The 18,435-nt window shown below is 43.5% G+C and overlaps 1 protein-coding gene across 2 annotated transcripts in view; it reads left to right on the plus strand.

Moving 5' to 3' along the window:
- The window catches only part of PTPN18 (protein tyrosine phosphatase non-receptor type 18), a 674,845-nt gene that overhangs the window by 610,811 nt on the left and 45,599 nt on the right, over window positions 1–18,435 (plus strand). The window contains exons 14-15 of one of the 2 annotated variants that reach the window (XM_069647566.1): window positions 363–422; window positions 4,770–4,843. In XM_069647566.1, coding sequence (XP_069503667.1) covers window positions 363–422; window positions 4,770–4,843 — 134 coding nt within the window. The remainder of the gene's footprint in view (window positions 1–362; window positions 423–4,769; window positions 4,844–18,435) is intronic. The other variant, XM_069647567.1, reaches the window with a different exon arrangement.

Raw genomic sequence — 18,435 nt, forward strand, 5'->3', positions numbered from 1 at the left:
GATTGCAGTGGACTTGGAAGGAACAGTTGAAGCAGGTGCTTTGACTGCAAGGCATACTCTGAATTGATATTAAACCCATGTACACAATGCCATGGCTACGTATCTCATATCAAAACCGATTATTGGCTTAGATGAAGCATCTCTTGTGGTACAAGTTACAAAGGTAGAATAACCCCCACCATAGCTTTTCTGGCTCTCTGGACTTGCTAGGAGGTGTGGCCCTGCTTGTTGTCTCTTCGTCTGTCTATCTGCTGAACTGTTCTTGCGCCATCTGGCAGATATAGAGATGAATGAAAAATATCCAGCAACTTTCAAGGTGTGGATTGTCAACATTTTGATAATGCTTTGGTCTTTTGATTTAGATACCGAGAAGCGTCAAAGTCTTAATAGTTCCCGGTTATCTGGCAGTTGGAGCGAAAGAGGTGGGTTTTTCCTCTGTTTCCCTTTTCTTTATTTCCAACAGCCTACTGCACTTTAAGGGCCTGTTGTGACAAGGCGCTCCACAGGTATTAAACTGATGGGAAATTGCAAGGGAGAGGTATTTTCCTCAGAGCAGCGTAATAACCTAGACTAAGAGCCGATTGGGTGGCTCTCCTCCAGTCAAAGCCAAATGATTCTCATTAACACAGTATCATCCCTTTGAAGAAAGAGAATAGCACCCAATAGCAATGCATCACAGGAGCGGATTTAATGCAAATATGGAACCGAAGTACCTCTAGCTCAAAGTGTCAACAAAAGTGCAAGTTGCAGTGGAGGGGAAACGGGCAGGAAAACTGTCCACGTCCTTATGGTGGCCTTTTGCCCTTGAGAAAGTATGCTTTGTCTGGAAACCACCGTCATTGAGGCCATGCTGTCTGCCATCTCTCACCTCCTCCAACTCATGCAACGTGTAATTGATTTTTCAATGCTTACATTAAATTCACAGTTACTGTATGTGACCAGTATTCACTCTTCTGCTTCAAATCATTTGTCCAGGTAATATGAATCATTTGACTTTGCCCTTTTCTGCCTTTGTTATTGATTGCCTTTTGTGGGTGTGGGAGGGGTACTAGAATGGCAGTCCAAATGAACCCTGGGCATTTAGCACTTGCCATATGTAATATGTTTCTTTCACATCAGCTGTGCCTGATTTGTGTATGGTCTCTTTTGTGATGTTCCAATCCAAACCACCCACTTCTGCCCACTGCCACTAGGGATAGCCTCATTGGCTAGCACTGATCGCTGAAGCGCTGCCACAACCCCTTTCAAAACTGCTTAAGAAATCTGGAACACAATACTAACAAAAATCTGACAAGTGTCATCTCTTATCATCAAACCTTTATTTCTTTTTTTGTAACATCTTTTTATTAGATTTCCAACAAAATATAATTCATCACGTAGGTTTCAATGAATTACAACAACAAAAGCTAATACAATAACAATATCCTTTCAATAACACTATTAACATATATCTAGAATTCCAGTACAACCTCACCTAAATATATCAATATGCTATCACCCTATGCAAATAGCAAAAACAAAGCAATTATAGCATCCACACCAACACACATAAAACATCACAAAAGACAACAGGAGAAAGAGAGAAAAAAAGGGGGGTCTCCTCCCACTCTTCTCTCCAACCGTCCCACCATCTCTCTACTTAATCACTCATATAAAGCATTGAATGGACCCCGTAACGAAAGATAATCCCCCTCTTTATCTTTATCCTTCATTGAAATTATTTCGTACTTGGATAGAATCTGTAGCTCCACAAACCAGTCCTCAACAGTAGGTTTCCTTCTAGTCTTCCAGACCCTAAGGATTAGCTTAATAGCCACCATTACAGCTTTATCTATCCAGATATTATGTTTCCTAGTGTTCACACACCTCCCTCTATGTAGAAGATCACATTCGCCTCCCACCTCTGCATGACTATATCGAAAACCATATTGATTCTATCAATTACATCTCTCCAAAAATCCTGTACTCTCGAACAGTCCCAAAGTAGATGCAATAGGATTCGAAGGCATGTGAGGTACAGCACACATTTTGACAATACACATTTTAGCCCCCACAGAAGAATCCCCAGGTGTTCAAGCACACCCCTATATGTCCAAGAGGTAACATACCATCTCAAATGTGATGGTCAGAGCATATCGCACCTGGAGAAGGTTCACTGTGTATAGTGTCTGTGCAAGTAAGTAAGGACGTTCATTACACAGAGGCTGGGAAATTGCAAGAGCCAGAATCAGAAGCCAGATTGAAAGGCTGTGAACAGGGGAGTGCTTAGTGTAGATTTGCTTTGCAGTCCTGCCCTATGCACCTCAGGCATTTGGTTGTTTCTTTGTTCACGAGGGAGAGCAAGGGCAGAGCTAGATGCAAGGTAGGGTCTACTGTGGTGGGGCAGGCAGTTAGCAGGCAGACCAGAAGATCCTGGCAGCCCATTTCTCAATGCTAAACCCACGACATGGTTCATTTCTAGGCATGAAGTGCAATTGGCCTGCAGACTGTGAGAGCAACCGTTGCTTCTTGTACTGTGTGCAAATGGGAAGGGTGTGAAGGCCTCCTACAACCAGATGTGTGCGTGGGAAGTCCCGATGTTTAGGGGATATTGAAGACTTTGCATGCCATGATGACGGGTCGTTTGACTCCTCATCCCACGTACCTATAGGAAGGATTTGTCAGGAGAGGAGGGGCAGAGCCAGACTCAGCATTTTGGGGGGCTGGGTGACAGTTTGACACAATACCCACTGCTCCTGAAAGTGCCTGAATGTCCACTGTCAGGTGTGCCTTTGCTTTGTGCTCTCTAGGCCCGGAAACCCTCGGCATACCTAAGCCGTCTCTCTGTTTCCAACTGCCCTGAAAAAGTTAGAGGAAAAGAAACTGCTGCACGGCTGTCAGTGTTTACAATCTACTTGTGCTGGGAATCCAACAGGACAACCTCTCAATGTGATGTGAGCTGAATTCAGGATCCAGCATAACAATCAAATCTGTACGAGTAGTGCACCAGGAGCTATATGTGTTGCCAACAAGTTATACATAGGTTGCTGCATTAGCTTAATTAACCCATTGCATTTTCAAAGCACCCCTCCCCCACCACCACCACCACCTTTCTCCGAGACCAGGGGACAGATGTATCTATAATGCCTTCCTCTGGCCCATTGGACTCAGTCCCAGTTCAGAGGATACTTACCTTCTCACAGAGATGCTGCTCCTCATAAGGTGTGCCCCACTGGAAGCTGAGCAGAGCAGTTACGTCACTTTAGTTGAAGCGGGTTTAGGTGAATCGCGCTCTGCCCGCTTGTATTGAGGTAAACGGTCTATGAGTATGAAATGAATTCAATCCTGCAGAGGCGTTGGTAGGGGGGGAACTGAGGGGGCAATCGCCCAGGGTCTTTTGGTTGTAGCCCTGGATAGAAGCTCAGGTGCTACAACCAAAATGCTAGCTAGCCCGAGTCCCGCTAGTCCCGACAGTCCTGACATTAGCTCAGCCCCTGATCTTTTCCAGACCTAGCAACACCCCTGCGAATCCCGTCAGGCAACTGCTGAAAGTAGTTTAACAGTTCTGGGTATAATGACCGTAAGGTGTCACAGTGACACAGGGAACAAACCCCTGGAATTCTGGCAAACATCCCATCTATGGGCATTATATTTGTCACGTGAAACAACATTGGGGAATTATCCCGGGACATGTTAGTATATCTACAGATTCTTCATGGAAATACACCTTTAAAACTGATAGGTCCTACCCTTCTATTATATATTATCTGAGATCAATTCAAGATTGCACCGTATCAGACGCTAACGCGCACCTTACGGTCATCATACCCAGAACTGTTCATTAAGGCCTTGAGAACGACTCAGGTCGAAACACGTGTCGGCTGAACATATGAGAATTAAACTACTTTCAGCAGTTACCTGACGGGATTGAATTCCTTTCATACTAATAGACTACCTCAGTACAAGCGGGCAGAGCGTGATTTACCGAAACCCACTGAAACTACAGTTTCATTATTTCAAGGTCATTTTGGGTGGACCATCTGGGATTGGTGACGCTGCTCGCCGCCGTCCATTAATAATGTGGTCCAGCGCACTCCCCAGGTTTTCGAACCCGCACACTCTTTTATTCAGCTAAGTCATTGGCTTCATGATGAGGCGGGTATTGGCATGGACAGGGCAGTCTTCTCACCTTTCCCACATTACGTTTACTCCTGCTACCTGCTAATGAATGTTAAAACGTAAACACCAGGTATTGGCCATTAGAGCAATGAATAAGAAGCCTGGCACATCAGGCCAATGAGCCCGAGATGAAAGGTCTAGGACGTTAGGAAAATGAGCCATCAATGAAGTGAAAGGCCCACGACATTAGGAAGATGAGCCCTGGGTGAGAGGTCTGAAACTTTACACGGAGGGGCAATTGAGGATAGACCTGCTGCTGAGGGCAGAGGAGCGAGGCTGAGAGTCATAAGCCATTGAACAGAATCACAATGGTTGAGAGGCTGGAGGCGCTGTACACAGATTGTGTAGAGAAACCCTGGCGAATGTCCTATGGCAGTGGTGGGTGGGGGAGGGGAGGGGTGGCTGGGAAGTCTGAGGCATTGGGCATAAGGGAAAGGTAAGAGAGGCCTGAAAAAGTGTAACATGTTCCTGCCGAGATCTGAGTGATGGCTGAGATGCCTGTGGCAGTGTACAGGTCATAGACAACCAGGTGGTGAGGTCAACCTGCATAACACAAAAAATATTGTTCCATGCTAACCTGCTAACCCCTTTTTCATTCCTTTTCCTGATAGTGGACACAAGCACAGCGTCGTCCCAAGCCAACACTGGCAAAGGAAACAACAAATTACGCAACTTCTTTCATTCTGTAAGTATCCTTGTTTACCAAATCTCTCTTCTTGCCCTGTTTGTGTAGAATTATAGGGACTATTCGCTGTTGTTATATCTGGCTGATTGCGGAAGCAGAGAATCTTATATTTGCCAACAGGGAAGGGAGCTCAGCCAATGAGTTGACTGCAAATGCAGGCAAGAACTGGCAGTGTACCACCCATGTTTTACCATGTACCCGAGCCCCTTCTCTAGGTGCTACCATCTTCTTTTCAGTGCACAAAGCCACGCCCTCCAGTTCCTCTCCCAGCACTCTTCATATTCCCCCTCACTCAAGTCAGCCCTCTCTGCAACGCCCCCACCTCACACCCTCCCAGCCAATTTCCATTCAGGCACTGATCGGGTACCGCTCTTCCTCAAGTCCTCTGCACCAGCCGCAAAGGAAACAGAAAAGGAACTTGGTACCTTTTCTGTGGCAGCGGCCATCTTGTTTTTTATTTCCAAAGTAGATTTGGCTCACACAATAGCAGAGACTGTCTCCTGTGGAAATTTAAAAAACGAAAACGATTTGCTCCCCGGATGGGGCCCTTGGGTGCGAATAACTGTCACCCACTTGTTAGGGCTGTGTAACAGGGCCTGGGCATAGGCCGGCAGGCCAGGACTGGCCCTGGTACACCCCTCCCTTGCCACAGGGGGGATGCTACATTGTTGATATTCCTGATTGCCTTTTAAACTTGCTGCTTTCAGGATCTTCTCTCTGTTACTAGCATCAGACAACTTGATGAATGTTGGGCCCACTTCTGATCTCTGGCACTTGTCTGAAGTGCACATTTTGACCCTGTAACACTCGTATCCATATATGGGGTCATTAGCCACTACAAATTTGAGTACACCCAGAATCCAGTTTGATGCAAAGGAAATAGGATCATCACCTTCGGCCCAGGTGGAGGCAAATGACCCTGATCTGGTTCACCTACACCGAATTCTCCTGATATTCTAGCCTGCTTTCCATGGCACTGTTCCCTTTGATCACTGTCGCTATTTCTTTATCCATCTGCCTCACCATTGTGAAAATGTGGGTGCATCCCTAGTCCAACATAGTGGTTCTGTGCTCAAGGGTAGAAGTTCTGGACTCCAGTTATGCTACCTTCTCATTTAATGTTTCCACTTTATTCTCAAGCTGCGGCATCATTTTTTCTATGTGATTAAATGCAGCTAAAGCAGGGTCCATTGAAGTTGAGGATGGTCTGGGTGACTCCTAGATATATTGTCTGCCCACTATACATCATGGTGCCAAGACGGCTTGTCCTTCATTTTATTCTTCCCAGACGCCATTGTTGTTTATTAAATGAAAGCACTAGCAACCAAAAAATATTGCTGTAGCCCAAATTTGAATTGTCTTACTGCATTAAGGTTGTAATATTTTAAACTGTCTGCAGGTGAGAAAGCGCTAAATTCCCAGAATCTGCACACATTCATGTATTTCTATACAACTGGATAGCACAGGCCTGCAAATTAATATCTGAGAAACAGTTAACTAACTTTTCCCACACTATAAAGGGCACCCAGAGTATGGCTTCAATACAGATGGAGCACTGAAAAACCTTGCCCACAGTCAGCGAGAAAGGATCAAGTTGGTCCTTTGGTACTCAACTCCAGTATCAACTTCAAGAAGAGGTTTGCACATTTCCACCGGCGGAGACCGTTGGCACTTGCAGGTTGGACACGCTGAACCACTGCAGGTAGGTAGGCCCCGGTCTAACATATTCCCTGCCCACACAAGCCACCAGCTTCCTAGCAGCAGACCCATGCAGAAGGTTCAGTGCTTTCCCAGTCAGTCGGCCTAGGCAGCAGAGCTCATGATAGCAGTCAACAAGCAACTCAGTGCCTCCCTACTTCGGTGCCATCCAAGGCCCTGCTAGGCACAGCCCGCAATTAGGCAAACGAGATGTGAACTGGTCCAAGGGTTGGGTCCGCATGTGGACCAGACCTTCAATGAAGATCAGCCATCTGGTTTGGGTGCACCCTTCTGACTTTATTGATGTGTTTGCATTTTCGGCCCTGGGCTCAAAGTTTCCCATAGTATGTTATACAATCACTGTCATTTATGTTCAGTATCTTCAGGTACTTGAGCTCCCACATTCTTCGGTGTCTGGTATTCCAGAGGTCACTTTTGAAAATCATCGCCGACAGATCCTGCAATGTGTGCATAGCCTATGTGAAATGGCGACCCACAGGTGCTTAAGTTTTTGGTGTATCTGTGTTGGTTCAATCTTTCACGCAGCTCCTGACTGGTCTCACCTACACAATTTCCTTGTGGGTATTTCTTGCATTGGATGAGGTATTCAACATAAGACGATCTGCTAGTGCATCTCACCACTTGTGCCAAAAAAGGTTTGAGGATTTGGCCTGCATATGAGGAAATTGTAAAACTGACCCTACTTTCCAATTAAATATTTATTTTAACATTTTACCTACAATCTGGTTTTAAAATAACATGCAGCATGTGCGCCTTTGAAAATATATTCCATTCAACAGTTACATGTGAGCAAGATTGAATTTCTTAAAATGTGGACTGCTTTCAAACCTTAAAATGTGTTCTCTGATTCCGGGTCTTTTAGGTTTTGTTTTAGATAAGACCGCAATTCCAGACCTGCATTCCATGAAACTATCCCCTCAGCCAATGAAGTTTAAAATGTTCTTTCTTCTTTTTTGCTTTGAGAATGTACTGTCCTGTGGGTTTTTCTTTCATCGATCATCTACTCTGCAGATATGATGAAGAAGTCTATGGTATTCCGAAGGTTAACTCATTGATCCATCACTTCATTATATTTTCAGCTAATCTAATAAAAGGTATCGAACCTGAATTTTTGTGATTTTAAAACTGGACTAAGACAGTGCCCAACTTTTCTTGGTACGTGACTTTTTTATATGCTTTCCAAAAACAATCAAAACTACAAGGAGAGGACCGTGGACACACAAATGGTAGCAGTCACACGGTCCTCTCAGTACAATTAAATATTCTTTTCAATGAGTTTCGCAAGTATTCTCCGAGTCTCTTCAAGGTACGAGCAAAGATAACTTTTATTTACATAAAAGACCCGGCGCCCTGCACTGCATTCACAGCCATCCGCCACCACTTCCAACTCCCTCTTACTCCCCGTTCCAACCGAACCCCACACGCTTTCTAATACAAACATTCCTTTCACGCAGATGCAGGCAGGGTACCATGTACAGCAGAGTGTAATGTACAGAACTTTAGCCATACAAAGCATGTTGAACAACAACAAACATTATCTACCAAGATACAACACTAGCCCCCTCCTTTTAAATAAAGACAACAAAAAAAACAAAAGAAAGGAAGGAGATAAAACAACAAAATAAACATCTCTTAAATGTATGCTAAACCCTGAAGCAAAATCTATTTAGTAATCAAAAACTACTTGTCCATAACATAGTCCCTAGTCCAGACTGGCAGTTTCCTAACTCTTGTACCTCGGACAACTCTCCCATCATCAACACCAACAGCATGATCTTCTCGATGCACATACACTTCCCCCACATCACTTGCTTGTTGCTCATTCACACCGCTATGTGCTGGGCACAAATCATCTTCAAATAATTCGATAGCTCTTCTGTTATCTCTCTTCCTCATCCGTGCCTCCACATCGCCTTCACTCCTCCAGTTCCACTTACTGATCCTATCCAAATTCCAAACTGACCCTCCTCGGACTCTAACAGCCCTTCTGAATACTTCTATTACTTTCACAGGGTTAGAGTATTTAGACTCACCCTTTCTAACTTTGCGTCCCTTTTTAATCCTTACAAAATCACCCAGGACAATTCTCAACCTGCTCTTCTCAACACACTCCTCCTTACCAATACATTCATTCTTGTCATACCCTTTCTTCTTCCTGTAATTAACCCAAACAGGATTGAGCAATGTGTTTGGCACTCTGCCTCTCATCATCTCAAAAGGAGACTTTCCTGTGTCCCTCCTGACAGAAACTCTGCTACTCCATAACTTCTCTTTGAGTGCCTCATCAACAGGCATATTATTTCTCAACGCTTGCTCAACCGTTTCCACTATGACTCTATTGCACCTCTCCACCAAACCATTGGTTTGAGGGTGATAAAACACTGAGAATCTCCAATCGATCCCTGAATGTTCAGCAAACTCCTTCATTTCTCTGCTTCTGAACTGTACTCCATTATCGCTAATTACCACCTTAGGATATCCCTCTCTCCTGAAAACTTGTAGCAAAAATGTTATAACTTCACTGGAATCAACTTTACTCACTAACTTGACCTCCAACCACCCTGAGTAGTAGTCCACTAACACAATTATAAACCTATTTTGTTGCATTAAATTTCCATATGGACCTACGATGTCAATACCTAGCCTGTCCCATGGCTCTTCAACTTTTGACATGTTAATAAGTTCTACTTTATAACTTTTGCAGCTTTTGTCACTATTCTGACATGGCCAACAATCTCTGACAAACCTTTCAACCATTAAATCTATGCCAGGCCACCAATACTTCGCCCTCACATTGTTTTTTGTCCCTGTAATACCTGGATGCCCTTGATGAGCCTTTTCAATTAAATCCTTGCTCAACATCTGTGGAGGAACTAACTTATCTCCTCTTATCAACAAATCATCTTCTACAGAGAACTCTTCTCTGACTTCCCAGAATTTTGTACACTCGTCATCCAAATACTTTTTGTCTGGCCAACCTGACTTGGTAAACCTCATGACATTAAGTAGAGTTTCATCCTTGGCAAGTTCACTTAGCCATGTTTCCCTCGACGTCACCTCAAAAACAGTTGCTACTACCTCACTATCTTCATCAACATAAATGTCACAATCCACTATGGGCAATCTGGACAAAAAGTCAGCTATCGAATTCCTCTTTCCTGGAACATACTTCACTACAAAGTGATAATCTTGTAGTCTGAGGCTCAATCTGGCCAATCTGGGAGAAGCTCTACACATTCCACGTACTGTAAGCACTTCTACTAATGGTTTGTGATCAGTCAGCACCACAAATGTATTTCCCCATAGATATTTCCTAAAGTAATTGACTGCCCAAACACAGGCTAGCACCTTTCATTAACTTAATATCTGCTTTCAGTATCAGCGATTGCTCTGGATGCGTGATTTATGACTTTTTCATGACCATCTTCTGTGACTTGTGATAACACAGCTCCTAACCCACTCCCACTAGCATCCACTGTGACTAGTCTTGTTTTCCAAACACAAACCCCCCCAATTCTACAGCTCCACAAATCCCTGTTTTGATGCATTCTGCTGCTTTTTTTTACATTCATTATCCGACTCAAACTTCACATCCTTTTTTAAAAGTTTTCTCAAAGGTTCGGTAACACTGGTGACATTTTTTACAAACTTATTGTAATATTCGCACAACCCAAGAAATGACCTGAGCTCATCTTTTATGGTGGGATCAGGTGAATCTCTGATCACCTTCATGGACTCCATCTTGGGTTTGTAACCTCTGTACAGCAGAGTGTAATGTACAGAACGTTAGCCATACAAAGCATGTTGAACAACAACAAACATTATCTACCAAGAAACAAAAGTTCCCCTGTGGTACTGTAGACGTTAAAAATATATACAATTATGTTGAGTAGGGCTTTCATAGGAAGCATTTTAAACATTCTGTATCCCCCTGCTGTAATGTTATACAGAGTATTATGGAAATCATAATCTACTGCTATGATGTCAAAACGGGTGCATACAGCATATTGTCTGGCATGTATGTTTTCCTTTTTAGAGTGCTGTTGTGTGAGGGGAGAGGGAACTTGAGGCCCATTGTAATACCGCGATACTCATTTACCATTTGAGTCACCCATAATCGCAGCCAAGTCACCTGATTATGAGTGTCAGAATGGCAGTGTTGATCCCCATTCCTGGAATCTGTAGGACTCCACTGGGGATTTATTGCTGGCAATTCTGCTTATGGCAAAGGTTCGAGTTGGTGGAGCTATAATGAAGGGAAATTCTTCAAATATTGCTAGAGGTGTTTCCTCCAATTTACCCCAAACTCTGATTTTGGTGCTGTAGAGGAGAATCCAAGTACTCCCCCTCCAACTGCCCCGCCCCTATTACCTATACAATGGGAACCAAAGTATGTGACGTATGCGGAACAATTGAATCAGCAAAGAGCAGAGCGTGGACTCTGTGCATTACCCATAAGAGTACCAATACCTAAGAGATTCTGGGAGGCGAAGTACCCATTGAGAAAACCGTACTTGCATGCAATATGATGGCCATTTGAATGAGATTCCCGAAGTAGCAGAGCAGATGAAAGGCACGGATGAATGGTGACGTCACAGAGAAAGAGATGACGCACACAGAAGCTATGCAGAGATCAGAGAATGCAGATACTCTATACAGCATCAAGAAAGCAACAAGGATAAATGACATCTTGGGCTCAGGGTGAAGAAGCTTATGCCGCTGAAACAGATGAAGATATCAAGTCATTTTACATGTGTACAGACGCAATTGAAAAGCAAGCAGCAAAGTAATCTTGAAAGCTAGCTTTAAGCTTTATAGTAAATAGTTAGTGGCAAACGCCAATATAGACACATATATATACATATATATATATATATACCTCTGAAATAAATAAAAGATGGATGTTTCCACTTCACGTTATAAAGCAGTACTGAATATAAACAGGGGCAAAGAAGGACTCACTTCAGTTTGTTGCAGTTAAACGCCATTTTAATTATAAATGAATCTCAGCAGAAGGAGTTGAATGAGCCAGGAAGCCAAAAGTCTTATCAAACAGGAATTGACTGACATTGCATACAAATTGTGTGAAGGAACAAGAGGCTCCTGTTAGGGAGGCTTGAGCAAAACTAAATACGGCAGAGGATTATTCAAAAATAATATTAAATACACAGAAAGCTCGATTTCATGGTGTCCAGTCACATGGAAGGAAGAAATTGGAAGGACGAGGTGGTCACACCTACGCACGAGAGCAGGCTTTGCTTACACTCCTTAAAATTCTCAGAGCGCAGTACACACACAGGGCCAAACTTCAAATCAGTAGTTGACACTGGACCATTGAGGTGATGATGGATTGATATAGTAATTGGTGGGAAGTTAGTTTCTAGATGAGCCCACTAACACCTGGATGTTCAGCCTGCGTGCTGCTAAACATGAGTGGAAAAGTACTGGTCGGGGTTAGAAGTGAACCAATTGTAGAGGACCGTGTAATCAAGGGTCCTATAGTCTGTGTAGCCAATGGAACGTTGTGTACTTAGTGACATTCATAGTGGCCATTTTGAGGGGAGGGCTTAGTTGCCCTGCCTGATGTTAAGCACCCTATCACTTTCTTTCACGGTACTATACTGATATTGAACTTATACTTAGCTATTTACTTAGAGCCTATAACTTGCCCTGATAGTTTTTTGTAGTTTGCCACGTAGGTAGTGACACAGGTCAACGTCAATGAAGACGATTTTATGTAATATAATCTCTGTTTCTACTAAATAGAGTCGAGTAAGAGGATTGTACGACTGCTGATGTTCGTTGTACTCCTGTTTTATATACTTGTTAATAAAACAAACTTCCCTTTTGCCAAACTACCTGAGTCATTTTTTATTATTGATGTATGAATAAGATCTGCATCCCCATCCATCTCCAGGGGATTGCTACTCATCTTAAAGGGCTGGGTGACCTAGTTCAGTGCTGTGGGAAATTTGCAGTAAATTGGTGATAAAGGAATTACCATGGTTTACTGGGGTTTTCATCCCCCGTTCCAGGGGCTGGAACAAGGGTAGAAGGCCATTAGCACCCTGGTTACCAAAGCAGTAAGCCGGGGTGCTAAAAAAAGGATTTTCCTTCCTACCATTGGGCGTGTGCAGCGTACCACTGTAGGAAGGAAAATCCTTTTCCAGGATGGCCACCATGGAAAGGGAAGAGGGGCTCTGTACAGAGCCCCTCTTCTCTTTCCATGCATGGCGACTGGCGGAAGCTGAGAGGAAGGTGTGGCTGCAACAGTGAGGGCCGCTGCAGCCAAAATAAGGTAAGTGGCGGGGGGGAGGGGCGGTGTTCGGAGAGAAAAAAACAAAACGGGTCATTGGGTTGGGGGAATATGGTGGGGGTGAGCCGGCCATCAGGTGGCCTGGAACGCAGGCATGTACCTGCGGTTCAAGCCCACGTTCCTAGCCGTCTGATTGGCTGGCTCCCACACCGAGGTGGCTAATGTCAATTTTCCCTTGCTGCCAAACATGTAATGAGGCCCTTGGTATTTTTGTTGTTGTGTATGTTGTGTTATGAGAGTTTTATAGAGCGTGTTGTATTACCAGGCAGTGTCATGGCGCTATTAAGGTAGCTTGTCAGCAAACTCTCATCTATTTTAGTAGCAGTACACTGAGGGATAGATTGAAGAGGTAGGTTTTGAGGAGGGTCTGTAACAGTGTGTTGTGAAGTGTGGCTGGTAGGCGATTCCAAATTCTGGAAGCCTGGACTAAGAGCGTACACCCACCCAGTCTGTCCTTCCTGTACTGTGGGGTGATATGTTTCTTTTCCAAAGTAGATCTAAGAGGGTGATGCAGTCTATACAGAGCAAACTTGGATGCCAATTAAGTGTCTGTGGGGCGGTGGAGGCTTTTATGGAAAATGCACATGCTTTTGCATATGATCAGTTTCTGGATCGGCAACCAATGCAGTGCTCTTATCGCTGGGCTGATATGATCATATTTCCTGGTCTTCGTTAATAGTCTCGTGGCTGAGTTTTGTACTCTATGTAGCCGGGTAATTGCATGTTTTGGGAGTCCTAGATCGCAGATGTTTCAATAGCCCAATCATGAGGATATAATGGAATTGACAACTGTTACCTGGTGAGAAAAAAGAGAGAAACTGAGGAGTGTATTTTATTTTTCACTTCCATAAAGGAAGTTTTTGTCACTGAGGAGATTAGATTATTTAGAGAAAGCTCCTGATCTAGGTGGAAACCAGGATGTTTAAGTCTGGACGTGTGCCAAAAGAGGGTGGCCAGCAGAGATTTGCCCAGGTATTAGGTTTTTTTGTTCACCAGCAATTTCTGTTGTGCTGGTATACATTGTTAGGAAGTTTGAGTCCATCCAATCTTTGATGAAAACCAGGCACTGTTTTATTTTTTCAGGTTTATTCGACCCATCACAATTTGTGTATCAGCATCGTTATAAAAGAAGGCCTTCGTTTGGTGTAAAAGTCCCATTAAAAGTCGTAAGTACATACTAAAAAGAATCGGGGAGGGAGTCGAGCCCTGAGGCACACCGCATTTCAGTGGTTGGGCTCGGGATGAGAAAGAATCCAAGCTGGCTTGTTGTGAATGGTTACAGAGGAAGGAACTTCAGTCCTATAGTTCTTCAGGCTTCCACTCCACATCCCCTGCAACACTGGTCCATACGGGAAAGCACAAGGGTTGACAAAAGGATCAGGGGAGCCATAAACAGCATGCAATTTTAGATGGGTAGCTTTTACCTACTGGGTGCAATTCTCCCCGGGGCTCAGAATGACAGCATAAACAACTCAACCTTGGTGTAGCCATTGAGAACACCTGTGGGGAATATATCCTTCTAGTTGAACGCCACCCATCTAATATTTCTATATATATTTAGTAGCAAGAAAGAAGTCCTCACCAATAGAATGTTTACCTCCACAAATAGCTTTGGGAACTTTCTTCAGTACTGCCATACCTAGTACTCCCAGAGCACAGGACTCCACAATATTCCCCTCAGATGAATTAAGAGAGGACATAGCTTTATTTGTTCGGAAAATAAGATGTTGAAACAGGAGCCCAGAACCAGCGCAGCCCTCTAGCTGGTATTTGCCAATAAAAGAGACAACAGAGTGGATTGTGCTATGCAAAATGCAGGGCAACCCAGCTTTATTAGCAATGTGAGGCTGGGGGACAAAACAAGATCAACAAGCAAGCTCTCACTGATGTTTTCTCCAACATTTCAACAGGAAACAGCAGTTTATATAGTCATGCAGATGTCATCATGATCACGGAGTTATGAAAACCTATCGCTCCTGGTCATTGGTTCCCTCCACTAAGCTACATATATAGTTCTCTATGCCCCACAATAATGATTGGATAACTCTTATCTAAAATCCTACCCACAAAACATCCAATTAAATGTATGACATCATCATGCTTGAATATTATTGGTAGGCTGTAATTACTTTTGCTGTGAAAAGGACATATGCTTATTGGTTAACATTAAATGACACTGTTCTTGAACTGCCGAGGGTATAAAGAATTATTTATGCAGATGGGGTGAGAAGACAAAGCTTGTCGCTTTCAGATCTTAATTAAATAGAACAACCACTGTTATCTCCACCATGATGTCTGAGAGTTTCAAAAAAGAGTTCGTCCTTGCTCAATTGCAAGTTCCGCTTCCCCTGTCTTGCCTCATTGGACGCCCCATCCTGCCTCGACACATTATGAATAACTTTTGTTATGAGTCATGCTGCTTTCACCATGTTAAATATTTTTGTAGCGGCATCTATTTGTGATTTCCATGCATGTGCGTTATGCCTAGCCGATCGCAGAGACATTCATCTGTCAGCTACCAAGATATTTTGCAGGCAACTCCTTATCCCATCGACTTGAAATACATCTGCTGTGTTATTATAACTACTTCACCTCAAAGGTTGAACGGCCACTGCCGGAGACACTGATATCTTGCTTCTTAATGAAACCCTCCTTTAAAGTTGCCTTGGCCTTGAACATTCCTTTGAGGCAGCCATGTCCAGCACTACAGATTTTCCTGAATTAACCATGTTTGTTTCAATAGCATGCATGCTTTGAGGCACTATTAGAGCTACAGGACCTTATTCTCTACCGTGCTTGTGCAGTTCTAAATGGCATTGTTTTGTCACATTTTATCCTTTCAGGACACATTTACTTTACTATCTACCAATTTCCTGATGCATGCCTTTCATATATCATACCTTCCTATTGGTATGCAGCATCCTTTATCTACCTGCAATCTTCTAATCTACTTATGTAATGAGTCTCCTACTTCTGTGCATGCCTTCTCACCTAATCTACTATATTTTAAAGCACATTTCTTGTGAATGCGAATGCCTTCATGCCAGGCCCTATCTGGCTCCTAATTGTGTAGCGCCAACTATCTTAATCTTGATGACAGCTGCATGTTCAGGAGACTTCAAAGTGTGGTTTCAAATGTGTCCTTTCTCGCCTTATAACTTAGTTTTTTCTGTGGAAGGCACAGTGGCAGCTTGCAATAACTGCCCCACTACAACATTATATTAATTACTCCTGCTTTATATCAGTTTACTTAATCTCCTAGCTTGAACTTTAGCATTTGTCCACACAAACTGGAGAGTTTTCAAACATCCTTCCATGAAACTAAACTGTTAGGCTTGTCCAGAGAATATCTAGCATCTGTGGCTAAACCTATAGCTACACTGTTCTCAAACACTCTTAGATCTACATACTGAACTGTTTAATAAAAAGGGAAAACAAAGACTAATTTCAAACAGTAGTCTTGGTGCTTTGATAAAAGTTTCTTTGAGTACAGCTGAACATGATAACATTATATCAATCTCCCATCTCCACTTTTAGTTTTGGTTCAATTGAGGTGCTTTCATTTTACCTAGAGGTAAAAGTAATGCTGTATATTTGTAGAGACGATGAATGATATATCCGAGGCATACGCAGGTCCAAGGTGTTGTTTGAGTGTTGAAGAGCAGCCATTTTAGGATCTATCCTTTTTTTCAGAGTGCTGCATGTTGTGGTTAGCCTTCATCGGTAGGCAGTACGTTTGCCGTCGACGTAAGCCTTTTTTCAATGTATGTTATCAATCGTGTACAGTAACTTGCACACAACACTTTTGAACTTTTAAAAGTAATTACCCACTATGAAGGGCCTATTTTACTAACTACAGTGAACTGCCAACACAGTTTGTGATGGTGATATCGCTGAACATCATTTGGCTCCATTTGAATTAAATATTATGGGGCTAATAACCTAACACCCCTTTGTCTTCCCTCTCCCAAGAACCGTTCTGCGACTGCTTTTCGTTCCGAACCCTTCTGTGATCTCCTCTGTGAAGCAAAACTCTTAGTGGTGGACATAAATATATGATTGGAATCAGGATCAGGGGGACTGCTCTGTGCCAATCCATCTTGCCCCCTCTTGCATCGCAGTGAATGGGAATCTTTCCATTGACCTCAAGCGGGGGGGGGGGCACGGAATGGGGCAAGGAGTAGAGCAAACCCCTTAGATGCAGAGCTGTGCTTGGTATAAGTCCCCTCTTTAAGTGGTATGAAGGTGGGCAATGACCTGTAGAAACCACCCAGTACCTTTGTAACAAATGGAAGTAGGTACTCTGTCTAGGTGGTTTGGGCTTGTATTCCTACGGAGAGCATCCCTGTTATCAGCCAAGCGGAGGCTGGTGGGTGCGTAGGCATGCACGCCTTTGGTTCCTCTCTTTTTTCCTGTTCTCATAGAGATAGCCGGGTTCGGCCTCATCTTGTGGCAGGTTGCTTGAATTGCTTCATTCAAGTTTTAGGAATGGGCTGACCTCTGACTTTGTTGAATTTTAAGGGGTGTCCCTTTCTAACCTGTCAGTCCCATAGGCTGCTGCTACTCTCAGGATCAATCTAAGGGGCAAGCGGGCATTGGATTATCCTCACATTTGTCATATTAATCGCCTGTATATCGGCTGCCCCCAGCACTAAACACATGGATATGGTATATGTTTCTCAGTAGTAGCGACCTCAGGCAAAGCACTGATTCATTGCTACAAGTCTCTAGAAGGCTGTGAGCAGGGCAGATAGATGCCCACTCATTTAGATACAATCCAATAAGGAGGAGACACTGTCCATTCCACTGCTGGCAACTGTTACCTACCTCTCTGCGTACCGTAACCCTTGAAATGGTCCCTTTTAACCTATGTATTTGTAAGAGTCCTGAGAAATCAGCAGATTGAAGATCATCCTCATACCGGATCTGATGCTTGAAAGGTATCATCCCGTCATCTGTGAATACAAAAAGCTATGTGAAAAATGTGCACCTCCCGGGGGTGAGGCGTTTTGAGCTGAGCTCTCATGTGGGCCCTGCACGCAGTGTACCCAAGCCTTTAGCGCATGAACTGGCCCCAAAGGTCAGTCAATGAGGTGTCCAATGATAAAGTTGCCTGAGAAATGGCCGCCAGGGGACGACATTTCCCAAAAAATGCACCGTCAGTAAAATCAAACACTTTCCCCAAATTTTCTACAATTGGAGTTTACAATATAAAATTATACCCCTCCTAGAATATTTGCGGAAAGTATTTTTGGGGTCAGGGGAAAAAAAAGTCACCTACCTGGCGACTTTTTCGTGACAAAATTATCACATGGAACCGACAATGAAAGATGAAAAAATAGAACCCTTGCTCAGTTCAATTCCTTGCTCATCTGTGGATTACCATAGAAAATGCATACTGTGGTAAAGACTGCGCAAACCCAATACTAAAAACTCAATTCTACGCAAACATTTCTCCTACAGAAACTCAGACGACCACATCTCTACACAGCAATCCGCACGTACTTCACCACACTGCAACAACATAAGTACAAACAACACATAACTCTGCACAACA

Source organism: Ambystoma mexicanum, chromosome 2q (genome assembly GCF_040938575.1).
Source record: "Ambystoma mexicanum isolate Mex_15411 chromosome 2q, UKY_AmexF1_1, whole genome shotgun sequence".
Taxonomy (NCBI): domain Eukaryota; kingdom Metazoa; phylum Chordata; class Amphibia; order Caudata; family Ambystomatidae; genus Ambystoma; species Ambystoma mexicanum.